The 15,325-nt window shown below is 42.2% G+C and overlaps 1 protein-coding gene across 2 annotated transcripts in view; it reads right to left on the bottom strand.

Moving 5' to 3' along the window:
* Positions 1–15,325, bottom strand: part of CACNA1G (calcium voltage-gated channel subunit alpha1 G) — a 268,125-nt gene that overhangs the window by 51,324 nt on the left and 201,476 nt on the right. Inside the window, exons 25-26 of one of the 2 annotated variants that reach the window (XM_048491901.1) lie at positions 11,171–11,221; positions 2,024–2,175 (exon numbers count right to left, since the gene is read on the bottom strand). In XM_048491901.1, the coding sequence (XP_048347858.1) occupies positions 2,024–2,175; positions 11,171–11,221 (203 nt within the window). The remainder of the gene's footprint in view (positions 1–2,023; positions 2,176–11,170; positions 11,222–15,325) is intronic. The other variant, XM_048491902.1, reaches the window with a different exon arrangement.

Here is a 15,325-nt window from a genome sequence, read left to right as displayed (position 1 = left end):
TCTACTCAGTTGTTTTGCTAGATTCTTTGCTGTAAACAGATGGTGAAACTGAAGGTTACTGTCAATTAAAAGAAGGGAGTTTCTTTCTCTGAGTCACAAAAGGCCAAGGACCACAGATAATAAAACATGCAAGCCCACTTCAACATGTAGGTGCATTTCACTCACATATTATGAGAATCTTGCACAGAAGGCAATTCCATAAAGGGATTACCGTGGCTAGATAGTAACAAGGGCTGTTGACTCAGAAATTCACTAATGAAAATCTGATCCAAGTTCCCTCTTTTCTATAATATATTTAGTATTTGGAATCTGATCACTAAAAAATGGCTACAACTGGTAATCTTCAGAAATCTTCTCCGCTGTCGCTTCCAGTGCCTAAGCTTTCTGCTTTTCACAGTGACACTAGGTGGCAGTGAGAAATGGAGGAAGGGGGAGAGAATGACTCAGCAGATCCTCTAACCAGCATAGGAGTGCATTCCAACCAACTAGTAACAGCTACTTCTGCTGAACAGGTTTGTTCCCCGTAAGCATTTTTGTGGTCAGTGTTTTTATTTTCTGCTATCACGGCAATGCCTCAGTAGCTTTTCTTGATTCTACAACAAGAATGGATTCTATTCTCTTGTCATGTGGTTTGGACTCTGCTTCCATGGTAGAAGCAGTAAGCAGATACTGCAGATGGCAAATCATGGAAAGCAGAGGCAGAGGCTATATCCTACCTGCTCCTGCAGAGAGCAGTGTACATGCAGGAACAGGAGCAAATATTTTGATTGCACTCTCTGGAAGGCAGGCCATTGCAATTTAGCTGTTTTAATAATCAGAAAATTGTTGTTTTGAAAGGTGATTTTATTTTTTATGTTTTAATTTGTTTCAACTGGTTAATCATCTTGGTAGCCCTTATGAGGGCATGAAAGTGGTACATAAATTCTGTAAAACAAACAAATAAATAAAGAGGAAGAGCATTGGTTATATACAATATTCTCTTGTCTCCCTATGCCTGGCAAAGGAGAGAGGCAGATATTTTGCTTGTGTTCTATGGCAGGCAAGGTGACAAATGAGAGGGAAAAGCACCTCTTCCAAACCAAAGGCGAGGGCCACAGATAAAATGCAATAGATCTGATAATGAAAGATCTCAGACATCCTCTGTGTCTGAGAGATCAATGAAGATTAAGTTTTAGGAATTTCCTCCCAGCTGCTATAAGATCTGGTAGAGGAAAAATAATAGACATCCTCTCATTCATTTGTCAAAAAGAGGGAATGATAGGGATCTTGTTTTTAAATTATACTTCTCAATGTCATATTCTGTTGTTTGAAGTGTTTTTCTCATCGACTGGCTCCGAACCAGACCTGGTTATATACCACTCAAACAAAGTCTATAATTTGGCTGGGGCACAGTCACAGAGGGGTAGCTGGGCAAAGCTGCACCCGGGACAGCCTCCACATTTTCCGCCCCTTCACCATGGCCCCTGCGCCACCCCAACACCACCACTTACCTTATCCTGTATGAAGGTGTGGGGGGGTGGCTGCGGCACCCATGGGGGTGCAGAAAACGCGGAGGCTGCCATCCATCCCCCAGTCTGCCCCATGGACAGCATGCTCTGGTGGGCCAGAGGGGGATTTCCCTGCTAAGTGCTGCCGGCTCCCACAGAGCGAGAGCCGGAGGCACCAAGTAGGGTGCCACTTCCATTCCCCCCTCTGCCCTATGGAGGAGGCGGCTGCCAGGGCCGCAAAGGGGGTTCCCTGATTGGCGCCACTGGTGGCACCAAGCAGGGCGCCACTTCCATTCCCCCCTCTGACCTACGGAGGAGGTAGCTGTGCGTTTTTGCACCCCCACGTGACCTGGCAGGGGCGTGCCCGGGACAAGCTGCCCCGCAGGTTTCATTTGGGTGGGAACAAGGCCATGAATCATCTTCTCTTCAATATGGAAACATGATTTGTAAAAAATTATTTGTTTCATTTATCCTCCCATATGAATAACAGGAGCAGAACAAATGTCTTAGCATCTAGCAATGTTTTCCTGTCGTACCTTAGGTTGCTGGTAGTGCTCCATGGACATGGTAATGACATTCAGTCCAATCACTCCGGTGATGAATAAATCCAGATAATGGGTGGTGCACATCTGGTGAATCAGAAGCCGGAAGCGAGAGTAATCAGAGTAGTAGGGTTTACATTGTGCTTCTGGAAAGGGGGGGAAAGGAGAGAAGCAAATCAGGTAATTTCTTCTTGCCTTACAACCAGTTCAGAACTCGTTTTCAGTATTTTCAGGCTGATACATCCTACCAAATACACTGTAATTAGGGTTTTGTAATGGGTGACATGAGGGGGGGAGGACAAGAGACAGTATGTTATCGTTGTTAAAGCACAGCAAAGCTTCAAAATCATTGTCTCTGTTCTAGCAGCCACATGCACAACAGCGAGGCCTTCAAGATTAGAGAGAAGGTGAGTATAGTTTGGAATCATTTCAAGTTCCAACATAATTTATACTGTGAAGGTTACTGTTTATGTCTAACACATCTCCCTTTTAGTTGATTTATAGCAAAATGAAATGCTTCCTATCACCTTTTGAGTGTACAAGTGACAATGTTTTGCAAGCAACAAATATTAGTGTGCCTAAGAGGTATATATTCTGCGTTACAGCTATTATATAGAACCTACAAACCGTATACATGCATGAGCTCTACTATATATATGTGAGCCAGTGCGAATGATTAAAATGACATTGTGTAAGGACTTCTACTGAAGCAGAGGACCTATCTATCCTCCTTGCACATTTTTAATTTACTTCCTCTCAGGAGCTCTTTGCAGCTAATATGGTACTCCCTTCTTCTATTTTACCCTTACAACAACCCTGTGAGGTAGGTTAGTCTCAGAGTGTGTGACAGGTCTAAGGTCATTCAGAAAGTTTCACAGCAGAGTGAGGATTTGAAACTGGGTTCCCCACATCACAGTCCAACACTTTAAACCACAGGGTTCAAACTCACAGCCCTCGAGATGTTATGGACTACAATTCCCACCATGATGCTGGCAGGGGATGATGGGAACTGTAGTCCATAACATCTCGAGGGCTACGAGTTTGACACCTATGCTTTAAACCATCATATTACTCTGGCACAAAGATTTCAGTAGTGTCCTGTTGGGGCAAGAACAGTAGAATCGCACAGGGGAAAAAAACAGCCATTCTGAACTCGTCTACGGAGAATTCCTTTCTGGTCTATTCAATAGGGTTTACTTCCAGTTAAGTGTTTTTAAGATTGCACCGTCTGAGGATTATATAAACTTCAATTAGCAGAGCTGTTTAAAGTGACAAACATGAACTTGCCTTATAATGTTTAGAAGTATATGGGAGAGGGGGCGGCCAACCCTAGAAACAATTTATAAAGCACTGTGGGACATTGCTCAGTCAGAGTTTGCACCTAGGAAATAATTATCTTTCTTTATTGTGATTGCCAAAATGCAGATATCCCTGCAAGTTTCCTACATTTGACTGCATCAGGGATGACACATATACCTTAGACCCTGAATGTTCCAGCAGATAAACGCATTTACTCACCTACTCTCTAATGAGGAAATGCCAGGGCTGAGCTATAACTCAGGGCAATTTTCGAATAGATATTATGATGCATCATAAAATGAAAAGGACTGTCCTGAAGGTGTCAGAGTTTAATATTATGCCCGTAATTAGATGATTAACAAGTTATGAAAATTATTGAGCCAAAAGAATTGAATGCTGTGGCATTTTGCAACCCTCAACAAATACAGGATGATGTATTGCTTTGGGTAGGATGAAGGCAGGTCTTTGTGATCTTAGGCAACTGCTAATCTTTAGGTTATTCCGTTTTCTCAAGAGACCGTGCATGTCATTTTCTTCATTGATAGCTGAGATCCAGTATCTTACCCATGGTTCAGGCAGCTACCCAGCTGGCCAGTTGGCACTGTAGAGGAGCAGGTACATGACCCCTTAGTTCTCCACACACCTAAAGCCCATGTAGGTGCCCATATAAACAAAGAAGGAAGACTCACACGAATTGGGCCTTTGAACAGATAGACCTCTTAAAGAATGGCCTAAGTTTAATGTTACTTTAGGTATGCTGAAAGGAAGAGGCATGAACCTAGTGATCCTCCACATGAAAGGATCAGTCAGTTGAATAAATTCTGACCCAGGCTTTGCCACGTATCATATAATTAATAGGCATTCCTTGCTCTGATACACGAAACATCCAAATCCTTCCCTCGCTCCTCACACAAAGAAAATAGTATAATCGTTTAACAGATTATCCTGTGGGGGTCTGACGTTCCAAAATATCTACTCCAGTACACCAAACAAAGAGACGGCATTAATGCTTGCTTTTGGATCAGCCAGCCTCTCGATAATCTGACCCTGAATGCCATGGCATGATGGGAAAGACAAGACCTACAAAAGGAATTTAGATTCTGTGTAAATTTATTGCTTAAAAAAACCCCCACCCCCAAAAAACTAGGTGGGTTGGGTGGTAGCTGGCTGACTCACGATTTTTGCCGGAGCCTTTGAATTCTGCATAAATCTCCATTAAAAACTCAGATATCTCGATGGCATTATGCAAAAATATGAAGAGGAAATTAACTAAAATGTCTGAATACAATTAAGTTATGAACAGAGCCCTGGTTATGAACCAAGTTATAATTTCAAAGAGAAACTCCATTCTAATTTTCTGATCTCTTATTGTTCAATGCTTATCCATAATTCACATTCAAACAGGAAAATGTCACCATTTTCTGCCTTTTCTTTGGGAGGATTTATTTATGAATAATTACACTGGAATACAAGGGTTCAGCTCTGACTGGCAGATTAATTCCAAACCCCACACAATAACAAAAGAGGCTGTTAACATATAGCATGGATTTTCAGAGATTGTAAAATTTTACCTGCATAGCAACAAAGCATGTGGCAGCATGACCTTATAAGCAGGGTTACTCATTTTCCATATTTTATGTGGTGGGTGAAGACCAACGTAATATTTAAAGAGAAGTCACTGCTGATTCTTCGCCTCAGCTTCCTCCTAGCTTTTCAGTTTGCAGTGCAGACGCACACGCTATCCAACTGAATTTTTGGTTTATTCTAATTCTTTACAAATCTCATTGTTCCTTCAAGGTACCAGGTTCCTTCATAGTTCCTTCAAGGTGCAATGTTCATGACTTGCCCCAATTATCATCACAATAGGTTGGTGGGGTAGGAAAGACTGAGAGGTCTACCCAAGTGATCTTTAGGGTAGAGTGGCAAGCTGAGTGTGGGTTTCCTGACCCACAGTCCATCCCCATGCCAATCTGGTTTCCACCAGGACAGCGGCCATCTGTGCCTAATTCAGCCAGGCTGCCCATAGTTTTTGATTTTAAATTTTTTAACTTCTATGTGCCTCCAACAATGAAAACAGTTGCAAAACTGCTCTGAAGGAATGTAAGTAAAGTCATGTTTGCCAGCTAATTGGCACCGTCCATGATCAGTTTTTTTCTCCTTGCAAGCACAACAATTTCCACTATTCTCTGAGCTCAGCCTTGGAGAGCAAATAGAGTATTTGGACTGAATGAGGTACGGGTGCTTCCAAATTGATCCCAGTGATCTACAAATAAACACCTGTCTTCACTTTACAGTGTATTTGTAAGGCTTTCTCTAGAAAGCTACTTCGTAAGTAGGGAAGTTTTGAGTTTTCAAAGGCATATGTTACTTTTCTGGCCAGTTTTTGAAACCCGATTCAGATTGAAGGATGTGCAACAGCCACGATCCAAACGTTTTAGAATCTGCTGATAACTTTATTAATATGCAGCCCTGCTTCTAAACTCTGCTAACCACCAGTTTTCCCATGCGCAGCGTGCTAGTCATGCATATTAGGGGAAATTACAGCTATTACCTTGAAATGAACCACACATAGGAATGTCATGCTTCCTGAGGACTTTAAATTAATGGCTACTGAATTTTGGTGGGCAGGGAACATCCTTTTTTGAATAAAGCACTGTTTCTCTTGCTAGAGTTTATACAGGAGTCACATTTATGATTGCTTGTAAATATTAGTATATAAATGTGTCATGATCTTGACCCGAAGTCCGTGCCCCCCTTTGAAACAGCTTTATTTGAAATATATAAGAGGTACCGACATCTTGGGAAATACAGACATCTGTTCAAGTCCAGGTGGTGAATCATCTTTGCACAAAATAACACAACACCACATATACTGCTACAATACACTGGGGTCGAGAACAGCGTGAGCTCTGCAATTCATTAGATAGATAGTGGAAAGATTAACATAACATCCTGGCACTGATAGGATCAATGATGTTTAAGAGGGAGGGAGGGAAGGGACAAAAGTGGTAGGATAAGAAAGAATGAAAATGGGGGAACACTGCAAAAGCCCACAACAAAACACCAGTTACTGGCAGAGAACACAGGCTCCAAATCCAGCTGCTGTACTGGGGGTATTGGAAAAAAACCATAGATGCTTTTGACTGAATGAAAGCAGAAGTTGGATAACTAAAGGTGCTTTAGATATATCTGGCAAAAACCAGTTCTATTTCTGTTATCAGCTGTTCAGGCATCTTTCACTCAGGTAATAACAGACATTAGAAGCCACTCCAAGATTATGGCCTTATATTTCAGTCTTCCCATTCATGATTGTTTATTTGGAATAGCATTTGGTTTTAAAAGGCAGTATCTCATGGGGAATGAGGAAGCAAGATTCCTGGATATCATCCAGAGTGCACGCCATGTCAGACTGATACTAATTGTAACCTCCCATTTATTTTACATCAATTGACAAGTAAACGTGACACCTGAAAGCATTCTTTCTTAGACAATGTAGGCAGAATGTAGCCTGAAGAAGGCAAGGCATACTATTGTCCCCCCAATCAATTCTGGGGAATGATTCTCTTAAGTGATCTAGAGCGGCAGCTGTGACCAGCTGTCTAATAGTGTTGGCATTCACATTACCTTTTTGAATGGCATCTGAAGCGGCTAACACTGCATACTGTTTCACATACAGGGGGTCAAATACTCCCCCAAGTACAAGGGATGAAATGTCAGGGATGCAGCAGCTGGATTTACAAACTGTCCAAAAAAAACTTTAACTTCAAAGTGATGTGAATGGAAGAAACTGTGACATTTAAACAAGTGTTTGTATTAGTCTTTTTAGTGAATGGCATTGGAAAGTGGTTAAATTATTCCCATTGAGAGTTTTCCAGCTGTGACAGACAGCATGTCCAAAAATAAAAATCTCCACTCTACACCAGTAAACAACACAGACAACAGAGAGACGCACCACAACTCAGTTCCAAAGTTTAATATTTGTAAAATCCAAAGAGATAGACATCCTGGATTTCAACTGTGGATTACTCATTAGGGTACAGCAAGTTTGGACAGTTAACCCACACTATCTATTTTCAGGTATCTTATGTGCTTAAGACAATTTGGTGGGGGGGGGGGGATCCGCTTTGTCCTTCCACACAAGGAACAATGTCAGTATCACAACAAACGAACATAAAGCACAAGCCTCAATCAGCCACAAAACATTACACCATTTTTTTTCTGAATTTACACAGGGAAATGGATGACTGGGACAGGGCAAAAAACATTCAAACCGAACAACCAAACATATATCTCTTAAGATATGAGATAGAAACAATAAACCCACACTGAAATTAAAAGACCTAGGAGCTGTGCTGTAGCTTTTGCCCAGGAGGAGGAAGAGGACTGGTTTCACAGCCAGTTCATACCATGTCTATGCGTGAATGAAAGAAAATGAGAAGGAAGGAAGGATAATGTTGTGTACATTTAGGATTCATTAAAGCATGCTTCGTCTTTGTTTTTCCTTTTGCTTCCAGCAAGTCTTTGTACACTAACAAATCCTCTCCTGATCTTAACCTTTCATAATAACTTTAAAAAAAACATCACTTACATTCACAGAATCATATCTCAAATGAACTCAGTGTCTGTCAGTGTTCCTCGACACCATCTTGAAACAGCCACCACACTCATTTTGCCCGGCACTACCAAATAACTGAACAAGCTGGAAAAGGCTCCCTGCTAATCTCCTCTGGGCTTTTGCAATAATCTGTCAAGTGTATGAAACTTTTCTTGGCCACTCCAAAATCATAGTGTTTGACGGCAGCGACTTGGGCCTTAGCAGCTGTGGCGTAGTGGATAAGAGCAGGTGCACTTTAACCTGGAGAACTGTGTTTGATCCCCCCCCCCCCGCCACTTGAAATGTGGAGGCTTATCTGGGGAACTAGATTAGCCTATGCACTCCCAGCTGGGTGACCTTGGGCTAGTCACAGCTCTTTGGAGCTCTCTCAGCCCCACCCACCTCACAGGGCGTTTGTTGTGGGGGGCACAGGGAAGGGAGATAGTAAGCCCCTTTGAGTCTCATTACAGGAGAGAAAGGGTGTGTATAAATCCATGCTCTTCTTCTTCTCTCTCTTAAGCCCCACTAGTTGATCAATGATTCATATTCATCAATGATCAAGGAGCTCTACTGACCTTAGGAGACTTCTTAGGACTCCTGCATAAAGCTGATGCCATCTTGCCCAGCTTTCACAGTTTCATTATGTTGCTGGAAAGAACTACTGGCAGCCAATGAGAGGATCAGCTGTTTGACACTGAGTAATGAGGTGGCTTTAAATGGACTATATGAAACAAACGTTCGGCGTCTATTCTGATTTTTTAAAAGCTAAATGGTGATCCTATGAATTAAGGATCTCACAAACATCTTATCATTAAGAGACTTGCTCGGGTCTAGCAAACTGAGAGCTGTGACTTCCTTGATTGAGTCAATCCATATCATGTTGGGTCTTCCTCTTTTCCTACTGCCTTCAGTGGCAAACCAGCATGCTTAATTATGTGAGACTTGAGACTGAGCCCTGATGAAGTAAATGGGAAATCATTTTATGATCTAAGGCCATTTCTGAACGGCCAGAACAGTAGCTTCCCACCAGCTTAAATAAAGCCGGTGGAGCGTTGGAACCGCTCGCATGGTCCCATGCGGGCACTCCTGCCTCTGCCACTGCCTGCTGGGGCAGCTCCACATGGGGTTTGCGAGGCACTTACCTTTCCTTCCTGTGCAGCTCTGGACAGCTGGAAAGACACACCCACACTGCCCTCTGACCTCCGGGGGTCGGAGGGCAGCGTGGGCGTGTCTTTCCAGCCATGCAGAGTTGCACAGGAAGGAAAGGTAAGTGCCTCGCAAACACCAGAGGAGCCAAAAGTGGTGCGGTTCACACCGCTCTGGCAGGAGGACATAGCTTTTGGAAAACCTCGCTCCCTGAGTGAGATTCAAAAGAGGCGTCTTCACACCGCTTGGGCAGCATAAACACAGCGCTGCTGTGATGCAGCAGCAGCAGCTGTGCAGACAGCGCCCCAGGGTCAGTGTATTTACTGTCCCTAGGGCGCGGTTATTGGGCTGTGCGGAAACAGCCTAAGTGTCAGCTGGAAAGAGACTCTAGCTTTTACTTGGACTGTGTGCCTATCTGTCTCTAACTGGGACTGGGGAACAACAATGCAGGCTCAGAGTACAAATTAAAGCTGCCAGTCAAATACAGGATTGCCACCTCACTGAGAACTGTTATCTTATATTCCTATAAAAACAGGATCACACACCTTTCTTTAGAGGCAGTTTCTAGTTATTTCAGGGGAATTTAGTTTTGAGTAACAGGAAGCCTGCAAATACACGAGTGACCATTGCACGTAGGCATGCCATGTCAGACTGATACGAACTGTATCAGTAACACACTCAGAAACACACTCGTCAGTAGTGATCCCATCTTGAGCTTCCTCACAAGCTGTCATTAAGTGAGGGCTCCCTCCTCCTCTCCTCAGCTGTCTGCAGAAAAAAACCTACAGAGGGAGAGACTTCACTTTGTGCTGGGAGCAGCAGACGAGGTTCCTCTTCTCCCCCACACTTTCTAGAAAATGCAGAAAACTCATAAGTAGGATCAGAACTTGTCTTACTTTATTTTGAGCTTTGCAGAGAGGCAGAAAAGCAAATTGCATTTCTCTTTGCTCCTCTTGGAAGCCCAGGTCAAAGCAGGAGATAAAACAAGCAACCTTCTCTGGCTGATTCCACAAGAGCAAACAAACGCAGGGGTAGGACGGTACAAAACCCTGTGTGGGGGGGATTTCACATAGGTCCCGCACCCAAAACAAGTCTACTTTGTTTTATTTCCCCCAACCTGGGTTTTTTGAAAATCACCAAATCAGCGATTCTTTTGAAAAAGCCCGGGGTTGGAGCCGCTCCTAAGCAAACAGACAGGCAGGAGGTACTTTAGTTGCCTCCCTTCCACCACACCCTCCAAGGTAAGGGAGAAGTCGCCTGCCATTGCTTGGCTGTTCCAGGGAGGTCCCTTTTCCTTTTAAAAAATTCTGCGGGTTGTATCTGTGTAGGTACATAGGTGCAGCCAGTCATATTGTGGGATGATTGGCATAGCTATGGGGGGGTTCATCTCTGCATGCCTGCGTAGCTACACACATGTAGCAGAAAATTAGGGGGGAAAGGAGCACCTCCATGTGAAGCACAAAAGCACCCCGGATTGCTTCCGTGGCCTCCAATCGCTGCCCACACGAGATGCATGTGAACAATAAACAGGAAAACGGGTTCCTTTATCACGACTGCAACCCATTATACATTCTGTGCAGAATCAGCCCCTGAATAGTTTGGATAATTCAGATAACTTGGGGAGAGACAGCATACTTGCTGACCACAAATAATAGCTAGTTCGTAAGCCAAGCCAAAAATTGTAGATTTCAGATTGGATAAATGTTCAGTTATCTCAAAGGCAAGGTACTATAAGGTTAACCCCTACACATAAACAAGGCTCAAGTGGTTGACCCAGGCGTTCCTTTAAAAAACAAAACGAAAACGAAAACCTGTTCTGAAAGCAGTCGAAGAGGGAGAGCTTACAATATTGGAATGACAAATAAGAATTCTGAAAAACGGATAAGAACCTAAAATTAGAAAACTGTTTATTGTTAATGGTGAGTCAAACCTGCAGATGTTTCAACAAAAAAAGTGCAAAAACAACATGCGTGTGACATGGAACAAACAAAGACCTTCCACCACACACAGTGCAGCGAGATGCCTGAAAGCACCAGTGGTCAGCCGTTAACACACAGCACCACCATTCACGTGAGATAAAAACAGCAAGAACTTCCCAGTACCTGGCACTGCACTGGCTGAGTTCTCCATTAATACATCATCCAGCATTAGATCTAGAAGAACGAAAGGGCATTAATTACCCAATAGGAGGCAGAGCAAATCCTTCATTCACCATCCCTCCAGCAACGCAAACCAAGAGCTCCATCTGCCCAACTTTGTTCCTTACAACATTCACACATTTCATTGGAACTGTAGAATCATAGAGTTGGAAGGTACCTCCATGGTCATCTAGTCTAATCCCCTGCATAATGCAGGAAATTCACAACTACTACAACAATTGAAAGAAATTTGCAAGTAGAGAGTGTCCAGATCATGGGAAAGAAGAGGGATTCTTGCCATGGTCAAAAGCCTTTTTTTTTTTAAGGAATGATTTATCATTTGTACAGTGCCTACATTGTTAAGGTACATCATCATTACCTGTCTTTGAGTTGAAAAGCTCCAACATTATAATATGATATAATTAATCATATATGAACATATGCAGCTGCTTTTGCCTCAGTCAGACCATTGGTCCATTTACCTCCATCTACTCTGCCTGGAAGCAGCGCCCCAGAGTGTCACAGGGAGCAGCAACTTTCCCAATTCCTGAATCCCTTTAAGTGCAAATGCCAAGAATTATTAATACGGCTATGGCAGCATAAATATGATTAGCAACAGATCAGGATTCAAAGAGTCTAAGTGTTTTAGTTCCCCTAGATACATTTTTTTTGGATGGGGGATTTTTATTTTGAACATCCATCCTCCACGTCATGACAAAACTGATTTTCACTTTGGTTTCAGATTTCTTCTTCATGATGGCATTGGGCTCTATGTGTATATGTGGGATGTTTAAGAAAAGCCCAGGGCATCTCTGGAAATATGAAGCTGGTTTTGCAACCTGGTCACTGTTAGGAACGCTGAGTGGAATCCAAGATTCTCTGTTGTGAAATAGTGAAGGCAGCAATGGGAAAACCTGTATGCTTATAAACCAGCGTGACTTTAATGGGATCAATGTGCTGAGGTGAAATAACCAAGGATTATTACATTGCATCCTGAATGCTACAACCTGTAAATAATAGCACCAGACAAAGAGAAGCACCAAATCCTACTGTAGGTTGTGATTCCCTACAATTAAAGTTGCCCATAATAATACTTGAGATATCTCACATCAGAAAAGTGACACTATTCATATTTTCAAACTAATTCTAAGAGGAAATAAAGCCTGCATTTTTCAAACCAGTCATCCCGTAGCAATAATTTAAAATCCCATTAAAATCAGTGGGGCTATATAAGTACTCATCAGGACTAGCTACGTAATCATATGGCCAATACCGGACACAGGTCAGCTTAACACAGCACACCCTTGGGGCCATTCTCATGCATGGTTAGTTAAGTAAACATTCAGGAAGAATCTTGACAGCACAATCCTCTCCCCACTTTCCCCACAGTCGTTTCACTGCTTCAGTAGACTGTAATCTCCCTGGACTATTCAGGTTAAAGACTACATTTTTAGGATGGAGAAGTGGGTTTCATGCAAACAGATTCACCGTGAATGCTTCTACTGAGTGAAATCTGGAGTAAACAAGTGGCAAGACTGTGCTTGTTTAACACTTCCCCTTCCACTACTTTTCAGCTTCAATTATTTCCCCTCAACATTAACACAAAGTCTGAGACATTTGCTACTGAAGGCAAAGATTGGGGGGAGAGTGGTGGTGGTGGTAGAGGAACAGCAGTTAATTGGTTAGTTTCAGCAGGAGAATAGTCAGGTGAGGCAGTCACCTTGAGCACATATCTGAAAAGGTAGGCTATCAATACGCTAAATAAACAAGGAGGCAATCTAAGATGCTCCACACACAGATACACATACCGCTTTTCCATGCCAAATTGGCCCAAAGATGATTCTCCCAAGGGGTTTATACACATTTACATATAATATGCACTTCTTCCCTTGGAGTGAAATGTTAAGCAAAAAAACCCATGGAGCTCTATAGAGTCTATCCCCCTAGTAAGTGTGTTCAGGATTGTGCCCTTTCGATGTAATTTGAAGCAGAATTATACTCTTCTAAGTGCACTGAATTCAGTGGTCATAGGTTAGTGTAACTATGAAGGATTGCACTGTCAGGGGTCTAGATAATTTACATTCTGTGAAAGAATTCTCCATTGGGGAAATAACTTCCTGGGTCATATCATCAGATTGAGCCTTGAGTGTTCAGTCAAAGACCCATTATGCAGGCATGACTAGCGCCACAGCAGCTCGTGTTGCTTTGGGGTTTCCCTCGACTTGCCGGACACACCAGTTACTTCCCTGGGAAGGAAGCAGGAAGTAGGAAGGGTAGGAATAGAGACTGGACAGACGAATCAACAGTCTCCCTTCCTCTTCTGGCTGTAGCTCCTGCTGCCGTTACTACAAAAGGAAAGACAGCCTTATATCACTCTCAGTCCTCTCTTGTTGCTCTCATCGATATTAGGACTCAACTGATCGATATTAGGGCATTTCGATATTCTTCTATTAGATCTATCATTATTTCAATAGATCTAATACTGCACAAGTGCTTAAAGTTGAAAAAGGTTTTTAAAATCCCTCCTGATCATCAGGGAGGACAGAAGTAGAACAGGGGAGGTGGGGTGAAGGAAAATGCCCGAAGCAAAGAATAATACAGGGCCATTTCGTCTTCCCTGTGAAACAAGGGAAAAGGTTGAACTTTGCCCACTCACAAACAGCGATTATCAGATTTGCCACGCAGTGACTGTGAGGGGAGGGGGGGCATCCGTAACTGAAGTTCTGCTTTGAAGAGATTCTCCCTTCAGCGCAGGTCAGGGCACCAGTGTATAATCGGCCAAAGTGAACCAAATGAATGCTCAGACTGCTTTCACATGGTTGTTTTGGTTCTCCTTGACTACAGATTAGATGCTCTACCTAACATCATCGTCAATTTGTGCATTTCCTGGCTTTCCCCACACTTTGCTATGATCTTTCCCAAACCTGCTTTGCTATATTTCCAGAAAGATTGCAGTGATGCCAGTTTGCACACTGTGTGGACAGGATAGTGTAGATTATCAAACCTCCTGTCCGTTTCACAGCTGGAGGCTGCAGATGGTGAACTGTGGATGAACAGCAGCTATAAGGAGACGACTAAAGAAAGTGAACTCTCTATTGATGCTGCAAATGCTTCCACACTTGCAGTGGCAATAAATGTACCGTAAATAATTATTGCCATGAGGAAGAGGCCCGATTTTGAGCCTGAAGTCTTCAAAACTTTTTTTTTCATAGTGCTGAGAAATGAGTATCTCTGCTTGTTAAGGGATACAAATTTGAATTCATGCAATCAGTGGAACGCATTCAAATAGAATGTGACTTCATGACAAGTTATGTTCCAAAGTATTTTCGGAGAGTCTGTTTCTTTCTTCTGTAAAGTCTATATGGAAGTTTCTTTTACAATAATATCCCATTCTTCAACAGAGTAGCTGGCTATTAACTACCTATAGGCATTTTGGAGAACTGAATACAAATATTATTCCATGCATTTGTGTAGTCTTGAGATTTTTTGTATACAGTTAATCAATCCATGAGATTTTCTTGGATGGCTTGTATATGATTACTGAAGGTATATCAACAGGTGTTTTTTTTAACTTGCCAAGTTTTAAAACTTGCAAAGAAAAGTGAAATGCTAGCTTCTCCAGCAACTACTTTGAAAGGTGACCACTACAATATGAAATTAATTTCCAAGGAATTATTGATTGTCCATGGGAAGTGAAAGAGTTTTTGATATATTTCAATTGTGGAAGAAACAATAAAGCCCTAAACAAATCTATTATAGTCCTTTATAATGAAGTTTATCAGTGATCATATGAAATTAATGACTGATGAGTTACTGTAGAATATAGTAAATTCCAAAATACTTGATTTCATTTTCAAACTCAACAGTGACATTGAAGCTGCCTTGGATTTAAAAAAAACCCTATATCATCTATTACTTTAGATAACCATTTATAGGTAAACATCATTTTGCAAGATGGGCAATATATGTTATAGTGCTACCGTGTTTCCCCGAATATAAGACAGTGTCTTATATTAATTTTTGCTCCCAAAGATGCGCTATGTCTTATTTTCAGGAGATGTCTTATTTTTCTGTGTTCTGTTCGTCGGGCATGCTTCCAAACAAAAACTTTGCTATGTC

Source organism: Sphaerodactylus townsendi, linkage group LG03, assembly GCF_021028975.2.
Source record: "Sphaerodactylus townsendi isolate TG3544 linkage group LG03, MPM_Stown_v2.3, whole genome shotgun sequence".
NCBI classification, from domain to species: Eukaryota; Metazoa; Chordata; class Lepidosauria; order Squamata; family Sphaerodactylidae; genus Sphaerodactylus; species Sphaerodactylus townsendi.
This window is presented reverse-complemented; position numbering and strand designations above follow the sequence as displayed.